Raw genomic sequence first — 22,084 nt, forward strand, 5'->3', positions numbered from 1 at the left:
CTTAAATATCCCACTCACAGTCCAGCACTAAAGGAAGACAAGGCAGGAATTCAAGATCCCTAGTGGTAGGGATCATCAGAATAGAAAATCCACAGTGCAGCCCATGGACAACTGCAAGACACTCTTGGCCACTAGCGTAACAGTGTCCTCCAACTTCCCCTGGCCGTAGTAAAAAGACTGGGAAGGCGAAGGAGAGAGTTTGAGATGGAAAGGTGGCATCAGGAACAGAGATGAAATTATTTAGGGAGTGGAACTAAATACCACCCCACACCAACCCCTACACCACACCACCACTTAGCCCTGGGAAGTGAGAACATGAAGAAAGGAGAGTCATCCCAGGTGCTCTAAATACAACAGTCTAACTGCAGAGTGCTTAATGCATGTTTAACGCTCAGAAGTGAGTGATTTATGCTACAACTAACAACTAATATAGCCTAACCTTCATTGCTTCTGGGGGCTGCTCAGAAATGGTTTTTGTTTGTTTTTTGTTTTTTTGTTTTTGTTTTAATTGATAAGTTAGGAAACACAGGGACCTGGAAGATCCATTTCCCCTTCACCCAGTAAGAAACTAGTCCAACTGGCTCTCAGCCTACACCCAGCTCACAGCTGTAGAGACATTAGCTCTAAATTGTTTTAAAAAGATGTTTTACAACTTAGGACAGGGCAGGGTAGGCAAGCCTTCTGCTGAGTCCCACTCATGGCCTTAATGTTAGCATTCTTGCGATTTCCTTCCACGCTCCCTCATCATCTGGGGGACCTCCAGAGACCAGTGTCTTTTGCAAGGATATCAGAGAGCTTTGCATACATCTTGGGACAGGAGGAGCCTGGGCTGGAGAAAGCAGGTATGCAGAGGAGACATCTGTAAGGTCAGAGTTATCTTTTGCCAGAAGTCCAGCTAAGTGACTTCCTGCCTTTCTTGTTCCTGCCCTTTTGTCCCTTCCCTCATAGGTCACATATAGTGGCAAAGCTTTGAGGCAGAATATGTGTACTTTTTAAGAGCTCAAAGGATGAGCATTGACAAGATTTCAGTAGCCATATGGGTTCCCAGCAGACAGCTAAAGCCCCTCAGAAATGCCAGCACTCAGGAGGCCTTTCCTACACATTAACTCAATCTCAGCTGCCTCTGTTTGACTTTCAGACACTTCCTACTTGCAACTCAAAGCAAACTTTCTTAATGCTGTAACCCTTTAATAAAGGATGTTGTAATGACTCCCAACCATAATATTATCTTCATTGCTACTTCATAACTGTAATTTTGCTAGTTATGAATTGTAAATATATAAACGTCTGTGTTTTCCCGATGGTCTTCAGTGACCCCTGTGAAAGGATCCTCCTGCCCCCCAAAGGGGTCCAAGTCCAATCATGCATTAGACGTGCTTTACCATCGTACTCACAACTAACAAGCCTCAAGTTGTAAAAGCCTTCACAGTTTACGGAATACGAGAAAAAAAGCCATTTTCTTCAGGCTCTTAAATTTTTGCTTGTGATACTTACTGTAAGATTAATATTAAACCTGCTGTTGCCTCTAACACAATACGCTTGTGTTGAAGATTCCTTGAAGATAAAACTAAGTTGAAGCCGAGCTCCGTGTGACTGGAGTCCGGTCCCTGACTAATTGGCACCTTTGTGATTAGCCCTGCTGAAAAGTTGGACACCCGAATGAATACTGCTTTAGTTTACAGTTTTGCAAAAGCGGTGGAGCAGCCACTGACCCGGGGAATGTCGGTCTGCCCTCGGAACCACACCACCGACTCAAGCTGTGCTGGCGAAGCAATCAGCAGGGCGCCGGGGGCGGGGCCGGGGGGCGGGGCCGGGCGCCGGGGGCGGAGCGGAGCCGGGCCAGGGTGACCCCGCGGCTAGGAGTAGTGAGAGCCTTGAAGTTCCGAGCGCTGCCTCGTCAGCCTTCTGAGCCGCCATGCTGAGCGCCACGTGCCGCAGGCTCGCCCGGGCGCTGCGGAGGCCCTGCGCACTGTCTGCGGTCGCCGGGAGGTTTCTGCAGGTGCCCGGGGCCAGGCTCTGCTCTGACCAGAGCGAGAGGGCTGAGCAGCCCCACACCTTCCACCCGGCGCTGCTGCAGTTCCTGGTGTGTCCGCTCTCCAAGAAGCCGCTTAGGTGAGACTCACCTGCCCCCTTGGCCTGGGGAAGGATGGTGGCCCGTGGGCCCGCCAGCGGATCAGGAGCTCACTCCCTGGACGCAATCCGCCCGGCTGAGCCCTATGCTAGGGTCAGCCCCGCCCAGGACCCGCGTGAGCTTTTCTCTGGCTCGCCATTGGCTGCTCTTTACAATCTATCCTGGAGGCTTTAAAGAAAGACTTGGTTTCTGAGACTGGCGAGGCTCCAGAGCCTTTTGAAACACAGTATCAGGGCCAGCGTCCGGACCTAGGTTGGTTGGTTGGTTGGTTGGTTGGTTGGTTGGTTTCTTTCTTTCTTTCTTTCTTTCTTTCTTTCTTTCTTTCTTTCTTTCTTTCCTTCCTTCCTTCCTTCCTTCCTTCCTTTCTTTCTTTTCTTCCTTTGGTTTGTTTCTTCATTCTTTCCTTTTTCCCTTTCTTTTTAGTCGCATGCGCACTTGCCTGAGTGTGTGTGTGTGTGGAGAGAGACAGAGACTGGGAGAGAGACATTCAGATATGATCAAAACTCAGGGCAAATACTATTGACTTACTGATCTTTCCAGCCTCTCCATTCTTTGATGGGGGAAAAGGAGACAAGTTTCTCTCTTTGGTTTGGTCTTTCCTGGAACTCTTTTTATAGCCCAGGCTAGCCTCAAAGTTGTGATACTTTTCCTGAGAGCAGGAGCTCACAGGAGTTAACTGCCACCTCTGGCTTCAATCTTTTTTTTTTTTTTGTTTGTTTGGTTTGGTTTTTTTTGTTGTTTGCTTGGTTTGTTTTTTTTCTTTTGGTTTGTTTTTTTTTTGTTTGTTTGTTTGTTTTTGTTTTTTTTTGGTTGTTGTTTTGTTTTTTGAGCCAGTGATTCTCTGTGTAGCCCTGGCTGTCCTGGAACTCACTTTGTAGACCAGGCTGGCCTCGAACTCAGAAATCCTCCTGCCTCTGCCTCCCGAGTGCTGGGCTTAAAGGCGCGTGCCACCATGTCTGGCTTGGCTTCAGTCTTTTTAAAACGCCTATCATTCCCAGTTTCCTGTCATGGATATGAACCATAAAGGATCAAGGCAGATCCTGAAAGACCCACAACGTGAGGACTCCCCCATGTTCTAACTCAGGATAGGTGACACCCCAAATTACTCAGGAGAAACGGTCTTGATGCAAACTGCAAGAGGTTTAATCGGGAAAGACCAGTGCACTAGGGACAACTCGTATCCCACACAGGGATAGAGGAGTAGACCACGAGCTAAAGGGGTCAGGGTTTATAAAGGTAAAAACAGCAAACACCTGGCATTAGGCTCTAGAAAGGCAAAACTGCAAACACCTGGCATCCTGGACCAATGGGTCAGGTTCTTTATTTTGGACACAGGTCTAAGGGTTTAAATAATTTTTCACTCTCAGGAGCTTTCATTCCCCACTCTTTCTAGTAAATAGTTCTAATCTTAGAACTAGACATTATTTTCTAACACACATGGAAAAGCAGAAGCAAAATACAAGATAAGGGCCTTTCCACTGAGTCTCAAGGTTTTCTGCGTACACGGTGGCATCTAATGTAGACTGAATCTCAAACTTGGGAGCAATGTGGGGCTTGCAGTCCAAAGCAATTCACTGCTATGAAAAAGCTAAGTCATAAATTGGGAATAAACTAAAAAATAATAATAATAATATAAGAAACACTCTAATGGGAATAATTACAGATTGTAAGATGATTTTTCTAAAAGAAAAGGTTGGATCGGCCTATGCTTCTAAGACTAAAGTTACTGGAGGACTGGAGGAATAACTATAAATAGTGGATACATAGTGCCATTTATTGAGCATCAAGCCTTTCTAAGCTTTTAGTTTCCACAATTCGTTTTGTTCTTTTTCTCCCTTAGATATGAAGCATCGACAAATGAATTGGTTAATGAAGAGTTGGGAATAGCATATCCAATCATTGATGGGATCCCTAATATGATACCACAGGCAGCAAGGACCACACGTCAAAATGAGAAGCAAGAAGAAGCTGAGCAGCCCTAGACCCTGATTGTTAAAAACATAACTACTGAGTTCTCTTAATCCTGTACACCTTTAACACAGGGAGAGAGAGTTGGGGTGGAACAGTAATTCTGCCTCGGCCTGCTTGACTGTTCTTCCCCTGCCCTCTTTAGCAGGACTATTCTGATCTGCTTTTCTGGAGGAGAATGTCCCACAGGGCTGCACCAGCACAGACCACAGACAGACTTTGATTTTACAGTGTGCTCTTGCCAACCAACATGGCAGTGTGTGTGTTCTCCCACCTTTGGAACCAGAAAGGTCTAAAACTCTTTAAGCGTAGTTAATACAACCATACCCGGGACAGCACATGGATTAATAAGAGATCTGCAGCAACATCTGTGAAAACTACATATAAACCCATTTGATTTATAACATAACAAGATCTGTTTGTCTTATTTCTCTCAGGCTTAGGACCAGGAAGCAGGCTGTGGAAGCTTTTTCATGCATGTTATATCCTTGTTTTTTGAAGATTTCACTTACAACCACTGTCAGAGGAAGCATTTCAGTCATCAGCTGAGGCTTGCTTCAAATCCCATTCATTTGAAAGCTGGTGATTTCAAGTATTGTTTAGTTTCAAGGTCAATGGTAAGCTTAAGTGCTAAGAAAATTCTGACATTGTAAACTTGCCTTCAGAACTTTGGTATTACATGGTTACATCAATAATAAAACAAGATGCTCACAGTTTGCAGTGGTGGAAGGATGTCTGCTTGAATGGATGGTTTTATCTCAAGAGTCTGATAGGAAGAAAAAATGTGAAAATAGTTTATGTAACTACATTTTCTATACAGAGTCATTTACTATTCAAAATAGAATAATTCTCCAGTGAGGTCCCTTCAGTAGGTAAAGTCAGGAATGGGAAGCTGGTTATATCCTTTTAAGTTTAGTGTTTCAAAGTACATTCCAGTTTTTCTTGCCCTGGAAACTGTGATAAGTCCTCGGGCCTTTAACCTCAGTTTTCTAGAACTGTAACAGAACTGATTGAGGATGATATAGTATCTACTTTAGAAACATAGCCTGAGTTTTTCAGTCCTTCCCCTAAAGAAATGCAAGAATTGGTTATAAATGTAACTGGTTGCACATGCCCCAGCCCAACACCTTGTGCATGTTAGGCAAGTGTGTGACCACTGAAATCCTCTCCCCCTGATTTATTAATCTACTCTCTGTGTGGGGAAGAGCCATAGCATGGGGGAAGTCACAGAACAGATTGGTGGAGTTGATTCTTTCCTTGCACCATTGGGTGATGGAGCCTCAAGTCAGGTGGCCAGGCTCGGTGGTGAGACCTTTATCATCCTAATTGTCTCACTGGCCCTTAATTGATTCGAAATGAGCTAGCCTCCTAGACTAGTTTAATAAAAGATGTACATGATTCTCCCTGGGAAAGAGAAAATTAAAGCCTGTCATAATTGTTTCCTATTTTCAATATAAGTTGCATTCTTATATTATCCAGTGGCAACACAGAGCTGAACTAGATCATAGAGTGTCTCCATTCCTGAAGTGGAGTTTTCTCCATAAAGCTAGTGTTAACCTGATAAGTCAGTTGCAGCTTTTTTAACTTAATCATCTGAGCAGTTGTCTCTAAGGGAGCTCAGTATTTATTCTCTCATCAAAGAATCTACTTGTACAGAAAACCCTGGGTGCAGTTATTGGCGTAGTACAGAGTCTTTATTTTCAGAACCTGGAGAGGAGATAATAGCACAATTTTACAGCTAGACAAAGAAGCATTACAGTATCTACTTGAGCCAGGGAGTTCTTCTGAATCCCAGCACTTGAGATGTGCAGCAGGATCAGGAAGTCAGTCAAGGACATCTTGAGCTAGAGAACTGTTTATCAAAACTAATGAAGCCCATTGGGTCACCAAGAAGACAAGAAAAGGAAGGTGTTTCAATGGTAGGGGCATTAAGAGGGTACTGGGATAAACATGATCAGAATGCATTTTATGCATGGATAAAATTTTCTGTTCTATTTTGCATAATTAATATGCTTACTCAGAAAATAATAGCAGATATGTCTTAGTTGGGGTTTCTATTGCTGCCATGCAATACCATGATCAAAAGCAAGTTGGGGAGGAAAGGGTTTATTTGGCTTACATTTCCATCACAATCATCAAAGAAGGTCAGGACAAAAACCTCAAACAGGGAGGAACCTGGAGGCAGGAGCTGATACAGATGCTGCTCACTGGCTTGCTCTCTCGGTTTCGCTCAGTCTAACTACTTTCTTAGAGAACCCAGGACTAGAATGGCAGGTCGTGTCTCAACAGCACACTAGGCCAAGGCAGTTCCATATGGAAGAGGTTTTATTGGAAGGGAGAGACAAGGTAGTGGCAGAAAGAGAAGACGGAAGAAAGAGAATGAGAAAGGGGTGTTCTCCTTATTTATATGGAAAATGACGTAATAAAGGTAAACGTGAGAGGTGAGCCAAGTGGATGCTAGAAATATGGTGCCTGTTGGCAACCAATCTGCAGGTCACACTGTCGCCTATGTGTGTTATAGATTTGGGATGTCCTGATGCCAACAACCAGCCTATGGATGGAACCACTCAATGGGTTGGTCCCTACTCTATTGATCACTAAGAAAATGCCCTACAGGTTTGCCAAGAGCCCAGTCTTAGGGAGGAATTTTCTCAATTGAGGTTCCTTCCTCTCAGATGATTTTAACATGTTTCAAGTTGACAAAAACTATCCAGCACAAGGTAATACCAGACACATCTAGCTACCCATGTTTATTGTTTTCTGTGAGTCTGAATAAACTCTCAAGGGAACAGGACCCTTTCCCAAGAATAAAGTTTTAAGCTAACCTAACTAAGATAATGGCTGTAGTAGTAGGCGCAAAATTGCACGTTTGCCTTCATGTTTAATAAAAATAGTTTACACTACCCACATCAAGGATTCATTATATTTCCTCAATAATACTAAGGTGTTTTTTTTTCAACTGATGGTTTTATTGTTCCAATAGTAAGTGATTTAATGTTATTTTTAGTATTTTATTCATAATTGTAAAAGTTGACTAAGAAAAGGTCAGCGATACACAATATGTCCCATGAATTAAAATTCCTGAATATTCTATATTTTCATTCTTTGAGTCTACAAGGAGATAATATGGGCCATCCTTACCAGTTATTTCCAAATCCAAACTAGCTCCTTTCATCATTGGTAGTCCATCTTTTTAATAGGAAGACCTCTGAGAATCAGGAATTTAAGGTACTGTTGATTGACATGACCTCAGTGACTCCTGTTGTAGAAATTAAAAAGGAGTAACAGTGATAGGCTGAAGAATACATCAAATATATAGGCATATGTGAGTATATTCCATGATAGTTTTTAAAGTAAAGTTTTTAATTTTCACCATTAGCATTTTTGAAATATTGCCAATAGAATTAACACCTGATGCAAGTACACATTCCTGCTGCAAAGGGAGAAGGGTATTTCTTGTCATTGCATTCATCAGACTGTGGGAAATCTCAAGGGTTCTTTTTGCCATCAAATATTGCATACCCACTAGACAACTGATAATATGATGAAGTGGTAATCAAGGCAGATGAACTTCAACCCAAACAGCATAGAAAAATCCTTGGTCTTGGACATGTGTTCACTGGTGAGAATGTTCTCTAAGTTAACTCCAAGATGTGTGGCTGGTGTCTCATTAATGGCATCCTTGTTTGTGTTTAATGAGAGTCTTTATTTTATTTATTTTGCTTCATAATTCTCAATGTAAGAGATACATTTAAATTCTCATACACATTAGGAATGTGTCTGCAAGGTATTCAGTGCTAGAAAATAAGTGTTGCAAAATGACAGTTATCAGAACAGCACAGGTTTATGTCTGCTTAGTGTCTGGGTTGCGCCATAGAAGCCAATTGTTTATTCTCATCCAGCAGTCCTCAACCTGTGAGTCGTGACCTGCATTATGATTCATAGCAGTAGCAAAATTATAGTTTTGAAGTAGCAATGAAATAGATTTATGGTTTGGGGTCACTAACATGAGGAACCATGTCAAAGGGTCAGCATTAAGAGGTTGGACATAAGGTTGAGAAGTACTGGTCTTAGGTATAGACACTGGCCCAGATGTTTGGTATCCACACTAACATGGAACACTTGTCTTTTCTACCTTCATATCTGGTTCAGACAAAGTTCAGAATTTATCTTACATTTTACTACAGTGGACACATGAAAGATGTTTAATTCAGGATTCTGGACTTTATTGTAGCTTGATCACAGGGGAAGAAATATAAATGATTTCAGGTAGAATTGCTACATGACTAAAACTGGAGGTCCAAAAATGTTGCATACCTTCTTTCCTTGTAAAAGGGTTGTGTGTGTGTGTGTGCTATTAAAATTTTACTTATTAGCAAAAACAAAACAAAAATCTACAAGCAAACAAACAAAAACAAAAACCTGCCTTAAAATAGCATTTACACATTAGATCAAAATACAACAATCCAGAAAGTTGGCCTAAGTCAGTTTTCTTCACTACTAAATAACATTCATCTTCATTTTGAGAAAATTTCTGTTTACAAAGAAAATAAAGAACAAAATGTATAGATTCTAATTCGTTGGGCTGGGAGTTTTTATTGTCTAAAGTACCATATACTTCAGTTAGGAGCATTGAAACTTAATGTTCTGTAGCACAACAGGGTGACTAAACTTCATGACATTTTATAAAGTACAAGAAATATCCTTAACAAAATGTTTATGGACAGGGCCATTAGTCTCCTTATTTGATCATAGTACAATGTATACATGTATCATGCCCTTTGAGTATATGTAATTTTGTGTCAATTTAAAAGACACCTTATATTTTAGTTTGTTACATTGTATTATGATTGCCTGCTTTTTATCTTCTGTCTAGACAGTAAACTCTTGTTCCAATTTTGCTTTCCTTTGGGTGCTCGATTGAACCCCAGAACCTCCTGTGTGGTAGATTACCATCACAATATTTTTATTAGTTTATTTTTTAAATATTTATTTTATTCATGAATGTCTGTGTGAATATGCTCACACATATGCAGGTGACATGGAGGATCACAAGACACATCAGATCCCTTGGGTTTGGAGTTTCAGGTATATGTAGGTATTAGAACCCAAACTGTGATCCTTTGATAGAGGAGTAAGTGCTCTTAACTCCTGAGGCATCTCTCCTGCTCCTTGTTTGTTTGAGGCAGAACCTTTAAGCTCAGGGTGAAGTTCATACAAATCCTCCTGCCTCCTGGATGCTGGTTTTGCAGTCATGAGCCATCACACTTGGCTGTCACGACATTTCTAAAATAAGGCTTAGTACAAAGCAGGGAAGACATGACTCAGACAAGTCTTACTAATTTTTAGTGGTTTTATTTATTCTTAGACAGTCTTATACATACAGTGTATCTTAACCATATATACCCCCAATTTCACCCCTAACACATGGCCCTCCCACCTTCCTATCCTCCCCCCTTTTTAAAGTAACACAGTGAATTCAATTTGTGATGCCTGAATAAGCACAAGGAGCATATCAGCAAGTCTTACCATTTCAGCCCAATTAACATCTCAGGTTCATCTTGAGAATAGGAAAACCTTTTGTTTATATAGAATTGTTTGGATCAGGGTTGAAGAGATGGCTCAGTGGGTAAAAGTACTTTATCAAGCATGAGGACACCATTTCAAATGCCTAAAATCCATATTTTACAAAGTGGGTATAGTTACAAAACCTCTGTAGTCATAGCACTGCAGAGTGCAGAGACAGGTTAGGTAGGTCTTACTGGCTGGTAGCCTAGCTCCAGATTCAGTGGAAATGCCTCAATAGAATAACACAGTTATACAGTGTATAACAAAGTAATAAAATAGACTATGCAGTGACCTCAGACTCCATGTGCATGCACCCAGGCACATGTGTATCTACACATAAATAGATATATAACATATACAAAAAAAGTTCAGATTTTGAGCATCAAGATGAAATTTACATGTGAAAGATCTTTATAAAGAATTAAAAGGGTACACAGGTCCTGCCAGGAGAGAGCTGGTCTCCCAGAAGTGCCCTCACTCCTGAGCTCAGAGGTGAGATCTCCAATAACTGTCCAAAGCAGGACCAGCCAGGAGCACACAAGGCACAGGAACAGTGGAGCAGATGGAAGTCTCCATCTGCACCTGGGAGCTGGGGTTATTCCATATCCCTCTGTGTACAGGTGCTGCTCTAAGAGAGCTGGTCTACCAGCAATGTTGACACAGGCACACAGGAGGGACAACCTCCAGCCAGAGACAGAAAGACCAACTAGCACCAGAGAAAACCAGATGGCAAAAGGCAACCACAAGAACTTTACCAACGAAAATCAAGACTACTTGGCATCATCAGAATCCAGTTCTCCTAACACAGCAAGTCATGGATACCCCAACACACAAGAAAAACATGATTTGGATTTAAAATCACATCGTATGGTGCTGATAGAGGACTTTAAGCAGGAGAAAAAATAACTCCCTTAAAGAACACAGGTTAACAGGTGGAAGCCCTTAAAAAGGAAACAAACAAACAAAACCCTTAAAGATTTACAGAATAAACATAACCAAACAGGTGAAGAAATTGAACAAACCCATCCAGTATCTAGACATGGAAATAAAAACAATAAAGAAATTACAAAGTGAGACAACCCTGGAGATAGAAAACCTAGGAAAGAGATCAGGAGTCATAGATGCAAGCATCACCAACAGAATACAAGACATAGATGAGAAAATTCTCAGGCTCAAAATATACCATAGAAAACATTGACACAACCATAAAAGAAAATGCAAAATCCAAAATGCTCCTAACCCAAAACATTGTGTCAAGAAATCCAGGACACAATGAGAAGACCAAACCTAAGGATAATAGGTATAGAAGAGAGTGAAAATTCCCAACTTAAAGGGCCAGTAAATATCAACAAAATTATTCAAGAAAACTTCCCTAACCTAAAGAAAGATGCCATGAACATACAAGAAGCCTACAGAACTCCAAATAGATTGGACCAGAAAAGAAATTTCTTCCTTCACATAATAATTAAAACACCAAATGCACAAAACAAAGAATATTAAAAGCAGTAAGGGAAAAAGGCAGACCTATCAGAATTACACCACACTTCTCTTCAGAGACTAAGAAAGGCAGAAGATACTGTGCCAATGTCATACAGACCCTAAGAGAACACAAATACCAACCAAGGTACCTACTATACACAGCAAAACTCTATTACCATAGATGAAAAACCAAGATATTCTATGACAAAACCAAATTTACACAATATCATTCCAATTTACACAGTATCTTTCCACAAATCCAGCTCTTCAAAGAATAATAAATGGAAAATGCCAACACAAGGAGAGAAACTACACCTTAGAAAAAGCAAGAAAATAATCTTCTTTTAACAAACCAAAAAGAAGATAGCCATATAAATGTAATTCCACCTTTAACAACAAAAATAACAGGATGCAACAATCACATTTCCTTAGTATCTCTTAATATCAATGGACTCAATTCTCCAATAAAAAGACATAGACTAACAAGCTGGATACGTAAATGGGACCCAACATTTTGCTGCATACAGGAAACCCACCTCAGTGACAAAGTCAGACAATACCTCATAGTAAAAGGCTGGAAAAAAATTTCCAAGCAAATTGTCCCAAGAAACATGCTAGAGTAGCCTTTCTAATATCAAATAAAATTGACTTTGAACCTAAAGTTATCAAAAAAGATAAGGAAGGACACATCATATTCATCTAAGGAAAAACTTCCTTAACCTAAAGAAAGAGATGCCAATGAAGAAGAACCAAGAAGAACTTTCAATTCTGAACATCTATGCTCAAATCAAGGGCACCCACATTCTTAAAAGAAACTTTACTAAAGCTCAAAGCATATATTGCACCTCACAAAAAATAGTGGGAGACTTAAACACCCCACTCTCATTAATGAACAGATTATGGAAACAAATTAAGCAGAGACACAGTGAAACTAACAACACAGTGAAACTAGCAGAAGTTATGAACCAAATGGACTTAACATATCTATAGAACATACTACCCTAAAACAAAAGAATATACCTTCTTCTCAGCACCTCACTAAACCTTCTCCAAAAATGACCATATAATCTGTCACAAAATAGGCATCAACAAGAAGATGGAAATAATCCCATGCATCCTATCAGATCGCCAGGGACTAAGGCTAGTCTTCAATAGCAACAAAAACTACAGAAAGCTCAGATACATATGGAAGCTGAACAATGCCCTACTTAAGGATCACTTGGTTAAGTAAGAAATAAAGAAAGAAATTAAATACTTTTTAGAATTTAATGAAAAAGAAGCCACAACATTCCTAAACTTATGGGACACAATGAAAGCAGTGGTAAGAGGAAAACTCATAGCTCCGAGTGTCTCCAAAAACAAACAAACAAACAAACAAAAACAGGATAAAGCATACACTAGCAGGTTGACAGCACATCTGAAAGCTCTAGAAGAAACAAACAAACAAAAAGCAAATACACCCAAGAAGAATAGACAGCAGGAAATAATCAAACTCAGGGCTGATATCAACCACATAGAAACAATGAGAACTATATAAGGAATCAACCAAACCAGGAGCTGGTTCTTTGAGAAAATAAACAAAATAGATAAACCCTTAGTAAGGCTAACCAGAGGGCATAGAGACAGTATCCAAATCAACAAAATCAGAAATAAAAAGGGAGACATAACTACAAAACCCAAGGAAATTAAAAAAAATAATCATTAGATCCTACTACAATTGCCTATAGTCAATGGAACTGGGAAATCCAGATGAAATAGACAATTTTCTAGACAAATACCAGGTACCAAAGTTAAATCAGGATCAAATACACTATCTAAACAGTCACATAACCCCTAAAGAAATAGCAGTCATTAATAGTCTCCCAACCAAAAAAGGCCAGGACCAGATGAGTTTAGTGCAGAGTTCTATCAGGCCTTCAAAGAAGACATAATACCAAAACTCTTCAAACTATTCCACAAAAAAGAAACAAAAGGAACACTACCTAATTCATTCTATGAAGCCACAATTACTCTGATACCTAAACCACACAAAGACCCAACAAAGAAAGAGAACTTCAGACCAATTTCCCTTATGAATACCGATGCAAAAATACTCAATAAAATTCTCGCAAACCGAATCCAAGAACACATCAAAACGATCATCCATCATGATCAAGTAGGCTTTATCCCAGGGATGCAGGAATGGTTCAGTATACAGAAATCCATCAGTGTGATGCACTACATAAACAAATTCAAAGAAAAAAACCACATGATCATTTCATTAGATTCTGAGAAAGCATTTGAGAAAATCCAACACCCCTTAGTGATCAAAGTCTTGTAAAGAACAGGAATTCAAGGTCCATGGCTAGAACATAGTAAAAGCAATATACAGCAAATCAGCAGCCAACATCAAACTAAATGGAGAGAAAGTTGAAGCAATCCCACTAAAATCAGGGACTAGACAAGGCTTCCCACTCTCTCCCTATCAATTCAATATAGTACTCAAAGTCCTAGCCAGAGCAATTAGACATCAAAAGGAGGTCAAAGGGATACAAAATGGACAGGAAGAAGTCAAAATATCACTCTTTGTTGATGATATGATACGTAAGTGACCCCAAAAATTCCACCAGAGAACTTCAAAACCAGATAAACAACTTCAGCAAAGTGGCTGGATATAAAATTAACTCAAACAACTCAGTGTTCTTCCTCTACTCAAAGGATAAACTCGCTGTTAAAGAAATTAGGGAAACAACAACCTTCACAATAGTCACAAATAATATCCCATACCTTGGTGTGACTCTAACTAAGCAAGTGAAAGATCTGTATGCACAAGAACTTCAAGTCACTGAAGAAAGAAATCAAAGAAGACCTCAGAAGATAGAAAGATCTCCCATGCTCTTTGATTGGCAGAATTAGTATAGTAAAAATGGCCTTCTTGCCAAAAGCAACCTAGAGATTCAAGCAATCCCCATCAAAATTCCAACTCAATTCTTCATAGAGTTAGAACAAAATTCAGGAGGAAATATGGAGACCAAGTGTGGAGCAGAGACTGAAGGAAAGGCCCTCCAGAGACTGCCCACAGGGGGATCCATTCCATATAGTTACCAAACTCAGAAACTATTGTGGATGCCAAGAAGTTCTTGCTGAAAAGGAGCCTGTTATAGCTGTCTCCTGAGAGGCTCTGCCAGTGCCTAACAAATACAGAGGCAGATGCTCTCAGCCAACCATTGGACTGAGCATGGGGTCCCCCAATGGAGGAGTTAGAAAAATGACTGAAAAAGCTGAACTGGTTTGCAAACCCATAGGAAGAACAACAATATCAACCAACCAGACATCCCAGAATTCCTAGGGACTAAGCCACCAACCAAGGAGTACACATGGAGGGACCCATGGCTCCTGCCGCATACATAACAGAGGATGGCCTTGTCAGACATCAATGGAAGGTGAGGCCTTTAGTCCTGTAAAGGCTCGATGCCCTAGTGTAGGGGAATGGGAAGACAGGAAGCAGGAGTGGGTGGGTTGGTGATGGGGGCGGGGAATAGGATAGGGGGGTTTTGAAGGGGAGACCAGGAAAGGGGATAACATTTGAAATGTAAATAAAGAAGATATAATAATGTATATAAAATAATAATAATAATAATAATAAATTAAATGAGCTAATTATGGTAGGACACACCTTTAATCCTTGCATGCAGGAGGCAAAGGCTAGTGAGATGGAGAGCAGCCTGATTTACATAGTGAGTTCCAGGATAGCCAGGGTTTTGTAGAGACTCTCTGTCTCATTAAATAAATAAATGAATGAATAAATGCATAGATAAATAAATAAATAAATAAATAAATTTGAATTGTGTAATGATAGTATATGAAATTCAACAAACAAGTTCTCCAGTCAAACAAGCCTACAGTTAAAATTATAAAACATAACTTGTTCCATGGACATACTGCATTTGAAACATTTAAGAAAACTGTAGTCAGAACAGTGAGCTGTTACTACCTAGACCACCAACAATTTTCTTTTCCCATCTCAGTTCAGAGAAATGGCCACTACAGAAGATGTAGTCAAGAATCTAGAACCCCTTCCCTACGAGTTATCAGATAAAGGTTAAAGTAACTGCTTGGAGGTCACCAGAATAATTGTGTAATTATTAAAGACAATATATGCATGTATTTCTCCAACTGATTTTTGGAGCAACTGTAGAAAACACTATATAACTCTGTTGGGAGGCTATAACATAACACTCTTGCTATTAACTGTGTGGGGGGATTAGATGTGAGCAAAGCTGTAATTAGAGCAAGGAAATGATACCAGATGGTAACAAATTCACAGTGACACAGAAGAGAATCAGAAACCATAAAGGTAATGTAATCAATTCTATAAACATACTTGCTTCTTAAAATAACCTTCAAAAATGCCAAAAGAGAAATCTAAACAAGAAACCAAAGGACCAATAGGACCCCTCAAAAAATGTCCAAGAAGGATAAAAAGGCTACAAAAATAACATTGAATTAGAGTTGGGTATGGGGCCTGCTCTTAAATTTGGTTACGTTACCCAGTGAGACTCCCTTGGAAAAAGAACCTGATTTTTCTTTTGCCACTGGATATGAACTACATACAGATAGCTTCCAGGTTGTGGATGTGACCTGTGCCTACTTTCCTTTGTCAATGCTGGGACCCTGTGCATCTTGTGCAGATTTTATGTGTGCTGCCACAGTCTCATTAGACTTTTGTGTCTGGAAGAAACTGTTTTCTTAGTGTTATCCATCACCTCGGGTTCATATAATCAATCCATTTATCTTCTGCATAGATCCCTGTGCCTTGAGGAAGGACTTTGATGAAGGTATCCCACTTAGGAGTGAGTGCTCCAGAGAATCTCATTCTCTTCTTGCTTTCCAGTTTTGAGTTTCTTCATTAGTTCCCATCTTCTGAAAGAAGAGGCTTCTCTGATCTGGCCTGAGAGAGGCACTGATATATAATTGTATATTATTAGAAGTCATTTTATAGCTATGTTACTTTAGTAGAATAATAGTATTAGGCTTTTCCAAAAACCCATGACCTACTTAGTCTCATGTTCTTGGCCACTTTAGCAATGGTATCAAGTAGTCAGATATGGATTCCAGCTCATGCAGTGGGCCTTAAATCTAATTAGAAAGTGCTTGGTTTCTCCTGTAACATTTGTGCCACCATTGTACCAGTATATCTTGCAGGCATGTGGTTGTAAGTTGCAGGGTTTATAGTGGAGAGTTATTTATGATTACAGATTACCTTCCAGGTATGGACAGTGCCTTCCAGTATCATGAACACTAGTCACTAGGACTGAAGCTTCTAGTTAGGTACCAGGTCAACTTCTGTGTATTCAGTAATGTAGGTGTTTTTAAATATAGAACATTATCATCAGGTTGTAGAGAGCAACCAATAGCCTATGTTGTTTGGGGGGGGGTGTCTCTTTACTGCTCTGGTGCTATAAGAAGATACCATGACCAAAGCAACTTATAAAAGGAAACATTTAATTGAACCCTTGCTTACAGTTTCAGAGAATTACTTCATGATCATCATGGTAGGGAATGTGGCAACAGGCAGGTAGATATGGCACTGTGGCAGGAGCTGAAAGTTCACATCTGTCTCATAAGACTGGGCCTGGCATGACTTTTGAAACCTCAGAGCTTACTTCCAGTGACACACCTCCTCTAATAAGGCCACACTTTCTCAAAAAAGACCATACTTCCTAATCCTTCCCAAATGGGAAGTTCCACTATGTGGGAACTAAGCATTCAAATATATGAGTCTATGAGAGCCATTCTCATTCAAACCACCTCAGGAGCATTCCAGTGGGTCACTTTAGCCAATGACTCAACAAGATGTAAACTATTTCTAGCACTGGGGGTTTACTCTGTGCCATAAGGTGCCATAAGACAAGCTGTAGCAATGTCTCCCTGTTATTTGGTGACTCAATTTATATTTCTTTCATATATATATTGAACTACTGTGATGAAAGTATATTCTTTTGTGTTTAGCTGGAATGTACTATAGTTGTCTGATAAGTTCATTTATTTTGTGATTTTACGTAATTCCAGCATTTCTGTTTAGCTTATGTCTGTATGACATGCCTGTTGGTGATTGTGGGGTAAAAAAGTCACCCACTATCACTGTGTGAGAGTCAATATGTGGTTTTAGCTATAGCAGTGTTTCTTTCATGAACGTGCTCTTGTTGGTTTCTTCCTTTAGTGATTGTGTAGTGTAACCTTCTGATTAGTTTTAGTTCAAAGTCTTTTTTTTTTTTGGTCAAAATTTAAGATAGCAATACCAGCTTGATTCTGGATTCATTTGCTTGGAATTTTTTTTCTATCCTTTTATACTGAAGTGATCTCACTCCTTGGTGATAGGGTGTTTCCTGGATGGGGAAAAAAAGACGATCCTGTTTTCTAATCCAATTGGTCAGTCTGTCTTTTTATTGGGGAATTGAGACTATTAATATTAGGAGTTAACAATGAGAAGTGTGTATTGATTCATGTGATTTTGTTACTGTTGTTGTGGTTGGGCCTTTCTTCCTACTTTTGATTCAAATGTTCAGGATCAGGACAGCAAAATGTTATTCTAATATTTTTAAAACCTTCCACTGGTATCTGTAACTTCTCATTTGAAACACTAAAAAGAGAAAGAAAACTGGACTATCTATTCCCATGAACACTAGTATTTTCTTTTTAAAGAATGAATATCTTTCACTGAACATACTTTCTTGACAGCCCTTGACATACAAAATCCTACAATAAATATTACAGTGGGACTATTAAAAATCTATTATTTCCATTGCATTCATGCATCAATCACCTTGAAGCCAGGTTGGGGATATTGTACCCTCCATCTATAAGGCACCCTGTTCACAGGTCTCAGTGGATGCCAGAAATGTCAATAGCCTGAAACTGTAGGTTATGTTTTCCTATGAGTACACACATTTTTATAAACATTCAAATTTTTACTTCAAGAAAATATTAAGTGTATTAAAACTTCCCATATCACTACTAATATACCATGGAACAATAACTAAATCAGGGGTAATTGAACACAGGCACTGTGATACCTCCCTGTCAGTGTGGGAAAACTAAAAGATGGTTTATATCTTGGGTGAAACAGAATAAGATGGCATGTGGTTTCACCAAACTACTTAGACTGTTCAACAAGTTAAATTGGATGAGATGCTTGTTTCCATTTAATAGTTTTCGATTGTAGGTAGGCTGCGTACTAGGTTAAACTATGGAAAGTGAAACCACACTTCGACATTTGATTCTTGTGTAGAAAAAGACAAGCAGGGGGGAAAAGGATAAGTTATAAGACAGGGAAGAAAGAAAAACTTTCCCTGGACTATAAATGACCTACATCACGGAAAAATTACAGCATTATGGGAACAATGGCCAAATGTCCCATTCTGAACTAAATGTTCAGAAATAGGCTAAACCCTCACAGAACACTCTATAATTCTAAGTGCATTACAACATACATGTGATTCATACAGATAAGAAAAAGAAGATAAGTGTTTCTCAAAGGTAAGGCTGAGAAAGCCATTGAGTCAGTCACAGGGAAGTCACTGGTGAGATGTGGAGGTACATGAGCCTTAAAGGATTCAACTCTGCTCTGTAGGTGGAGCCAGCTAACCCTCTTCACTCTGTGACCTGGTGCCCTCCTTGCAGAAAACACCAAGATCTCAACAGATTTGTTTTAATGACTCAGTATACCACAGAAAGGACAGAGAAATGCCAAATGATGACCAAATCATGTGCTGACACTAAGTGAAATGAGCCAGAGGCATGAAGGCAAGTAACATGTTCCCTCTAATATATGCAATTTAGGAAAGCACAAAGAAAAGTATGGAAGTACAATAGCCAATTAAGGATAAAGAAGGGGGATGTAAGAACAAAATCTAATTTTAAAAAATGACTTATTATTTTTATGTGTATGAGCATTTTGTCTACATGTATGTATGTGCACCAAATGCATGGTTGATGTCCAATGACATCAGAGGAGTGCATCAGGTCCCCTGGGACTGGAGTCACAGAGGGTTGTCAGCTGCTATTCGAGTACAGGGAATCAACCCTAGGTCTTCTGAAAGAATAGGTTCCCTTAACTGCTCAATCACCACCTCAGAGATAATAGGGGTTGGATATGCTCAAAACCCATTTTCTATTTATGAAAATGTCAGATTGAAACCTGTTACATGACACAAGTAATGTATGCTAATTAAAAATTTTAAAAAAGGTAAGTGTGATCAATAGCTCAGACAAAATGACAATATGAAAATTTTCATGAGGATACTAAAATTTTACACCTTGAAAAGTATAAGAACTAAAGTTAAAAACATAGAAAACTTAATGTATGCCAAGAGGCTAGAGAACTGGAAGGTGTCAGAAAACCCCATGAAGCAAAGTTAGGCCAGGACAAGAGCACACACAACTCTCAGCTGGAGAGAGCACACACAACTCTCGGCAGGAGAAAGCACACATACCTGGAGAGAGCACAAGTACCTGGAGTCCTAGATGTCGAACTCACAGGCAGTTGTGAAAACAGGCACTCTCCTACATCTGAAAACCAGAAAAAGCCAAATTGTTCTCACAACTGAAGAAATCAAGATAGAATTAAAAAAAAAAAAAGAAAACCAAAGTACATTAGAGTAAAACTACCTGAAAATTAAAATTTAAGGGGAAAACTTCCAAAGTGTCCAGAATAAAGACTTGTTTCAAAAGAAGCCAGGTGTGGTGGCACACACCTGTAGTACCAGCTACCAAGCACCGAGGTAAGAGGATCTCTTGAACCCATAAGGCCATAAGGCTGGCCTGGGCAAAAAAGAAGACTGTCTCAAAGAAGAAAACAACAAGCACTCATAAAGTTTGTTATAAACTAAAACAAAAGCAAGCAACCCATTTATTATAAGCTGTTGATAATAGGCCTTAAATGTAAATGTACAGAAATAATTAAGATCAGGATTGGGAAGAAGGCTTCATGGGCAAACTATTTGCTATATAAGTATGAGGACCTGTAGTTGGTCCTACATCCCAGCTTCCATGTAAGAGCCAAGAGAGGCAGATTCTAGATGGGACAAAGTAGTCTAGGTTCAATAAAATCTGTCTCAAAAAGTTAGTAGAGAATGGAAGAGGAAGAATTAAAACTCAAACTCTGGGTCACATAGACATGGACATTCAAATACACTCATATGCTCACATACCCACATATATTCATGCATAACACGAACACACACACACACACACACACACACACACAGAGAGAGAGAGAGAGAGAGAGAGAGAGAGAGAGAGAGAGAGAGAGAGAAACAGAGAAACAGAGAAACAGAGAAACAGAGAAACAGAGAAACAGAGAAACAGAGAAACAGAGAAACAGAGAAACAAACAGAGAAACAGAGAAACAGAGACAAACAGACAGCATGAGCATAAGGGGGGGTGCGTGGAAATAAAGTCAAAGGATAGGAAAACCTGGAGAGGAATGTCAAAAAGGAAGAGGCCAAAGGAACCCCTTCAGAGAGCATCTTTGGGGGCACCTTTCCCAGAAAAGTCTTCCTGGAGCATCTCAGCTCAATTGCCAGAAGAAAAAAAAAATCTGACTTTTTAATAATCTTTTAGGGGTAGCAGGAATTTGACACCATGAAACTTATTTTAGTATAGTGTATGTGATACAAAAGCATGGAGAAGACAGATACTGGCTAACACCATAAATGAGGAGTTTCTGTTGGGTCACAGTACAGACTGCAAGCTAACTCTGCATCCCAGAGAGAACTGCAGGGAAGCGATGTCTAATTCAGACCTGTGCTCTTACCAAGGGTTAGGTTATATAATTCAGAACACTTGGCTACCATGTACAAAGTTCTAGGTTCTACTCCCAGATACAAGGAAAGGGAATCTTGGTTGGCCAGTTGTTGTTGGATATATTTCTGACTTTTCAGTTCTGTTCCATGTGATTTGGTGACCTGTACACACCTCCTCCCAATTCACACCATCTTTTTCACTTTATACTCAAAGTGAATCACAAAATCAATATATGGAAGTCCCCTGTATTAGTTACTTTTCTATTGCTATAATAAAACATCATAAGCAAGGCCTCTTATAGAAGGGAAATTTATTTGGAGCTATAGTTCCAGAGGGCTAAGACTCCACCACAACCTCAGTGGGGAAGGGTGGCAGAAGAGCAGGCAAGCATGGTGTCTGCAGCTGGAAGCTTCGACCTTGATCTATAAGTATGAAGCAGACCATGCAACCTGGCAATGGTGCATAGCTTTTGAAACCCCAAAGTCCACCCTCAATGACACACTTCTTCCAGCAAGGCCACAACTTTTAAACCTACTCACACAGGGACACCAACTGGGAACCAAGTATTTAAATGTCTTAGTATATGGACCATTCTCATTCAAACCACCATACCCTTCACCTTTCATCACTCTTTAAATTATGCCTCAGCTATTCTGAGCCCTTTACATAATATACTTTAGGATCCATTTATCAGTGTCAACAGAATAAATTGCTGAAATTAAATTAAATGATCATTTGACTACATGTGCTAGTCAGTAGACTCAGCTTTTCTAGGTCTAAGACCAAACATTCTCTCTAAACAGTAAACAGTAAGTCTCATACACAGACATAGACAGTCAGACACATACCACACACACAGACATACACACAATACACACAGAAATATAGACACACATACAGACACACAGATATGCACACATAAACACCACACACACATGCAAAGATACACACAAATACATACATATACACACAGAGACAAAGTTATACACACAAATACATACCTTATACACACATATACACACACATACCCACAAACCTTGGACTAATAGCATGTTGCTATCAGTAAATCTGATCTTTTTACTACATATTGATTTAAGATTTCATTAGTTTCTTTAAACAATATAGTTTTCATTAGAAAATACTTAAAAACAT

General features: G+C 39.6%; 1 protein-coding gene across 1 annotated transcript; it reads left to right on the plus strand.

Annotated features, from left to right (window-relative positions):
• The first annotated feature begins 1,811 nt into the window (after nucleotides 1-1,811).
• Pyurf (PIGY upstream open reading frame) lies at nucleotides 1,812-4,815 on the plus strand. The gene is made up of 2 exons (XM_021165331.3): nucleotides 1,812-2,112; nucleotides 3,972-4,815. The coding sequence occupies exons 1-2, from the start codon at nucleotides 1,916-1,918 to the stop codon at nucleotides 4,111-4,113; spliced, it is 339 nt and encodes a 112-aa protein (XP_021020990.1). The 5' UTR covers nucleotides 1,812-1,915; the 3' UTR covers nucleotides 4,114-4,815.
• Nucleotides 4,816-22,084: the final 17,269 nt, after the last annotated feature.

The sequence above is a fragment of the Mus caroli genome, unplaced genomic scaffold (genome assembly GCF_978045245.1).
Source record: "Mus caroli unplaced genomic scaffold, Mus_caroli_1 scaffold_7, whole genome shotgun sequence".
Classification (NCBI taxonomy): Eukaryota; Metazoa; Chordata; class Mammalia; order Rodentia; family Muridae; genus Mus; species Mus caroli.

Excerpts from the sequence above, each read along its gene's own strand:
- Pyurf (XM_021165331.3), top strand. The coding sequence starts at position 1,916 with ATGCTGAGCGCCACGTGCCGCAGGCTCGCCCGGGCGCTGCGGAGGCCC. Across the intron at positions 2,113-3,971 it reads CTCTCCAAGAAGCCGCTTAG|ATATGAAGCATCGACAAATG; the intron begins GTGAGACTCACC and ends TTTCTCCCTTAG.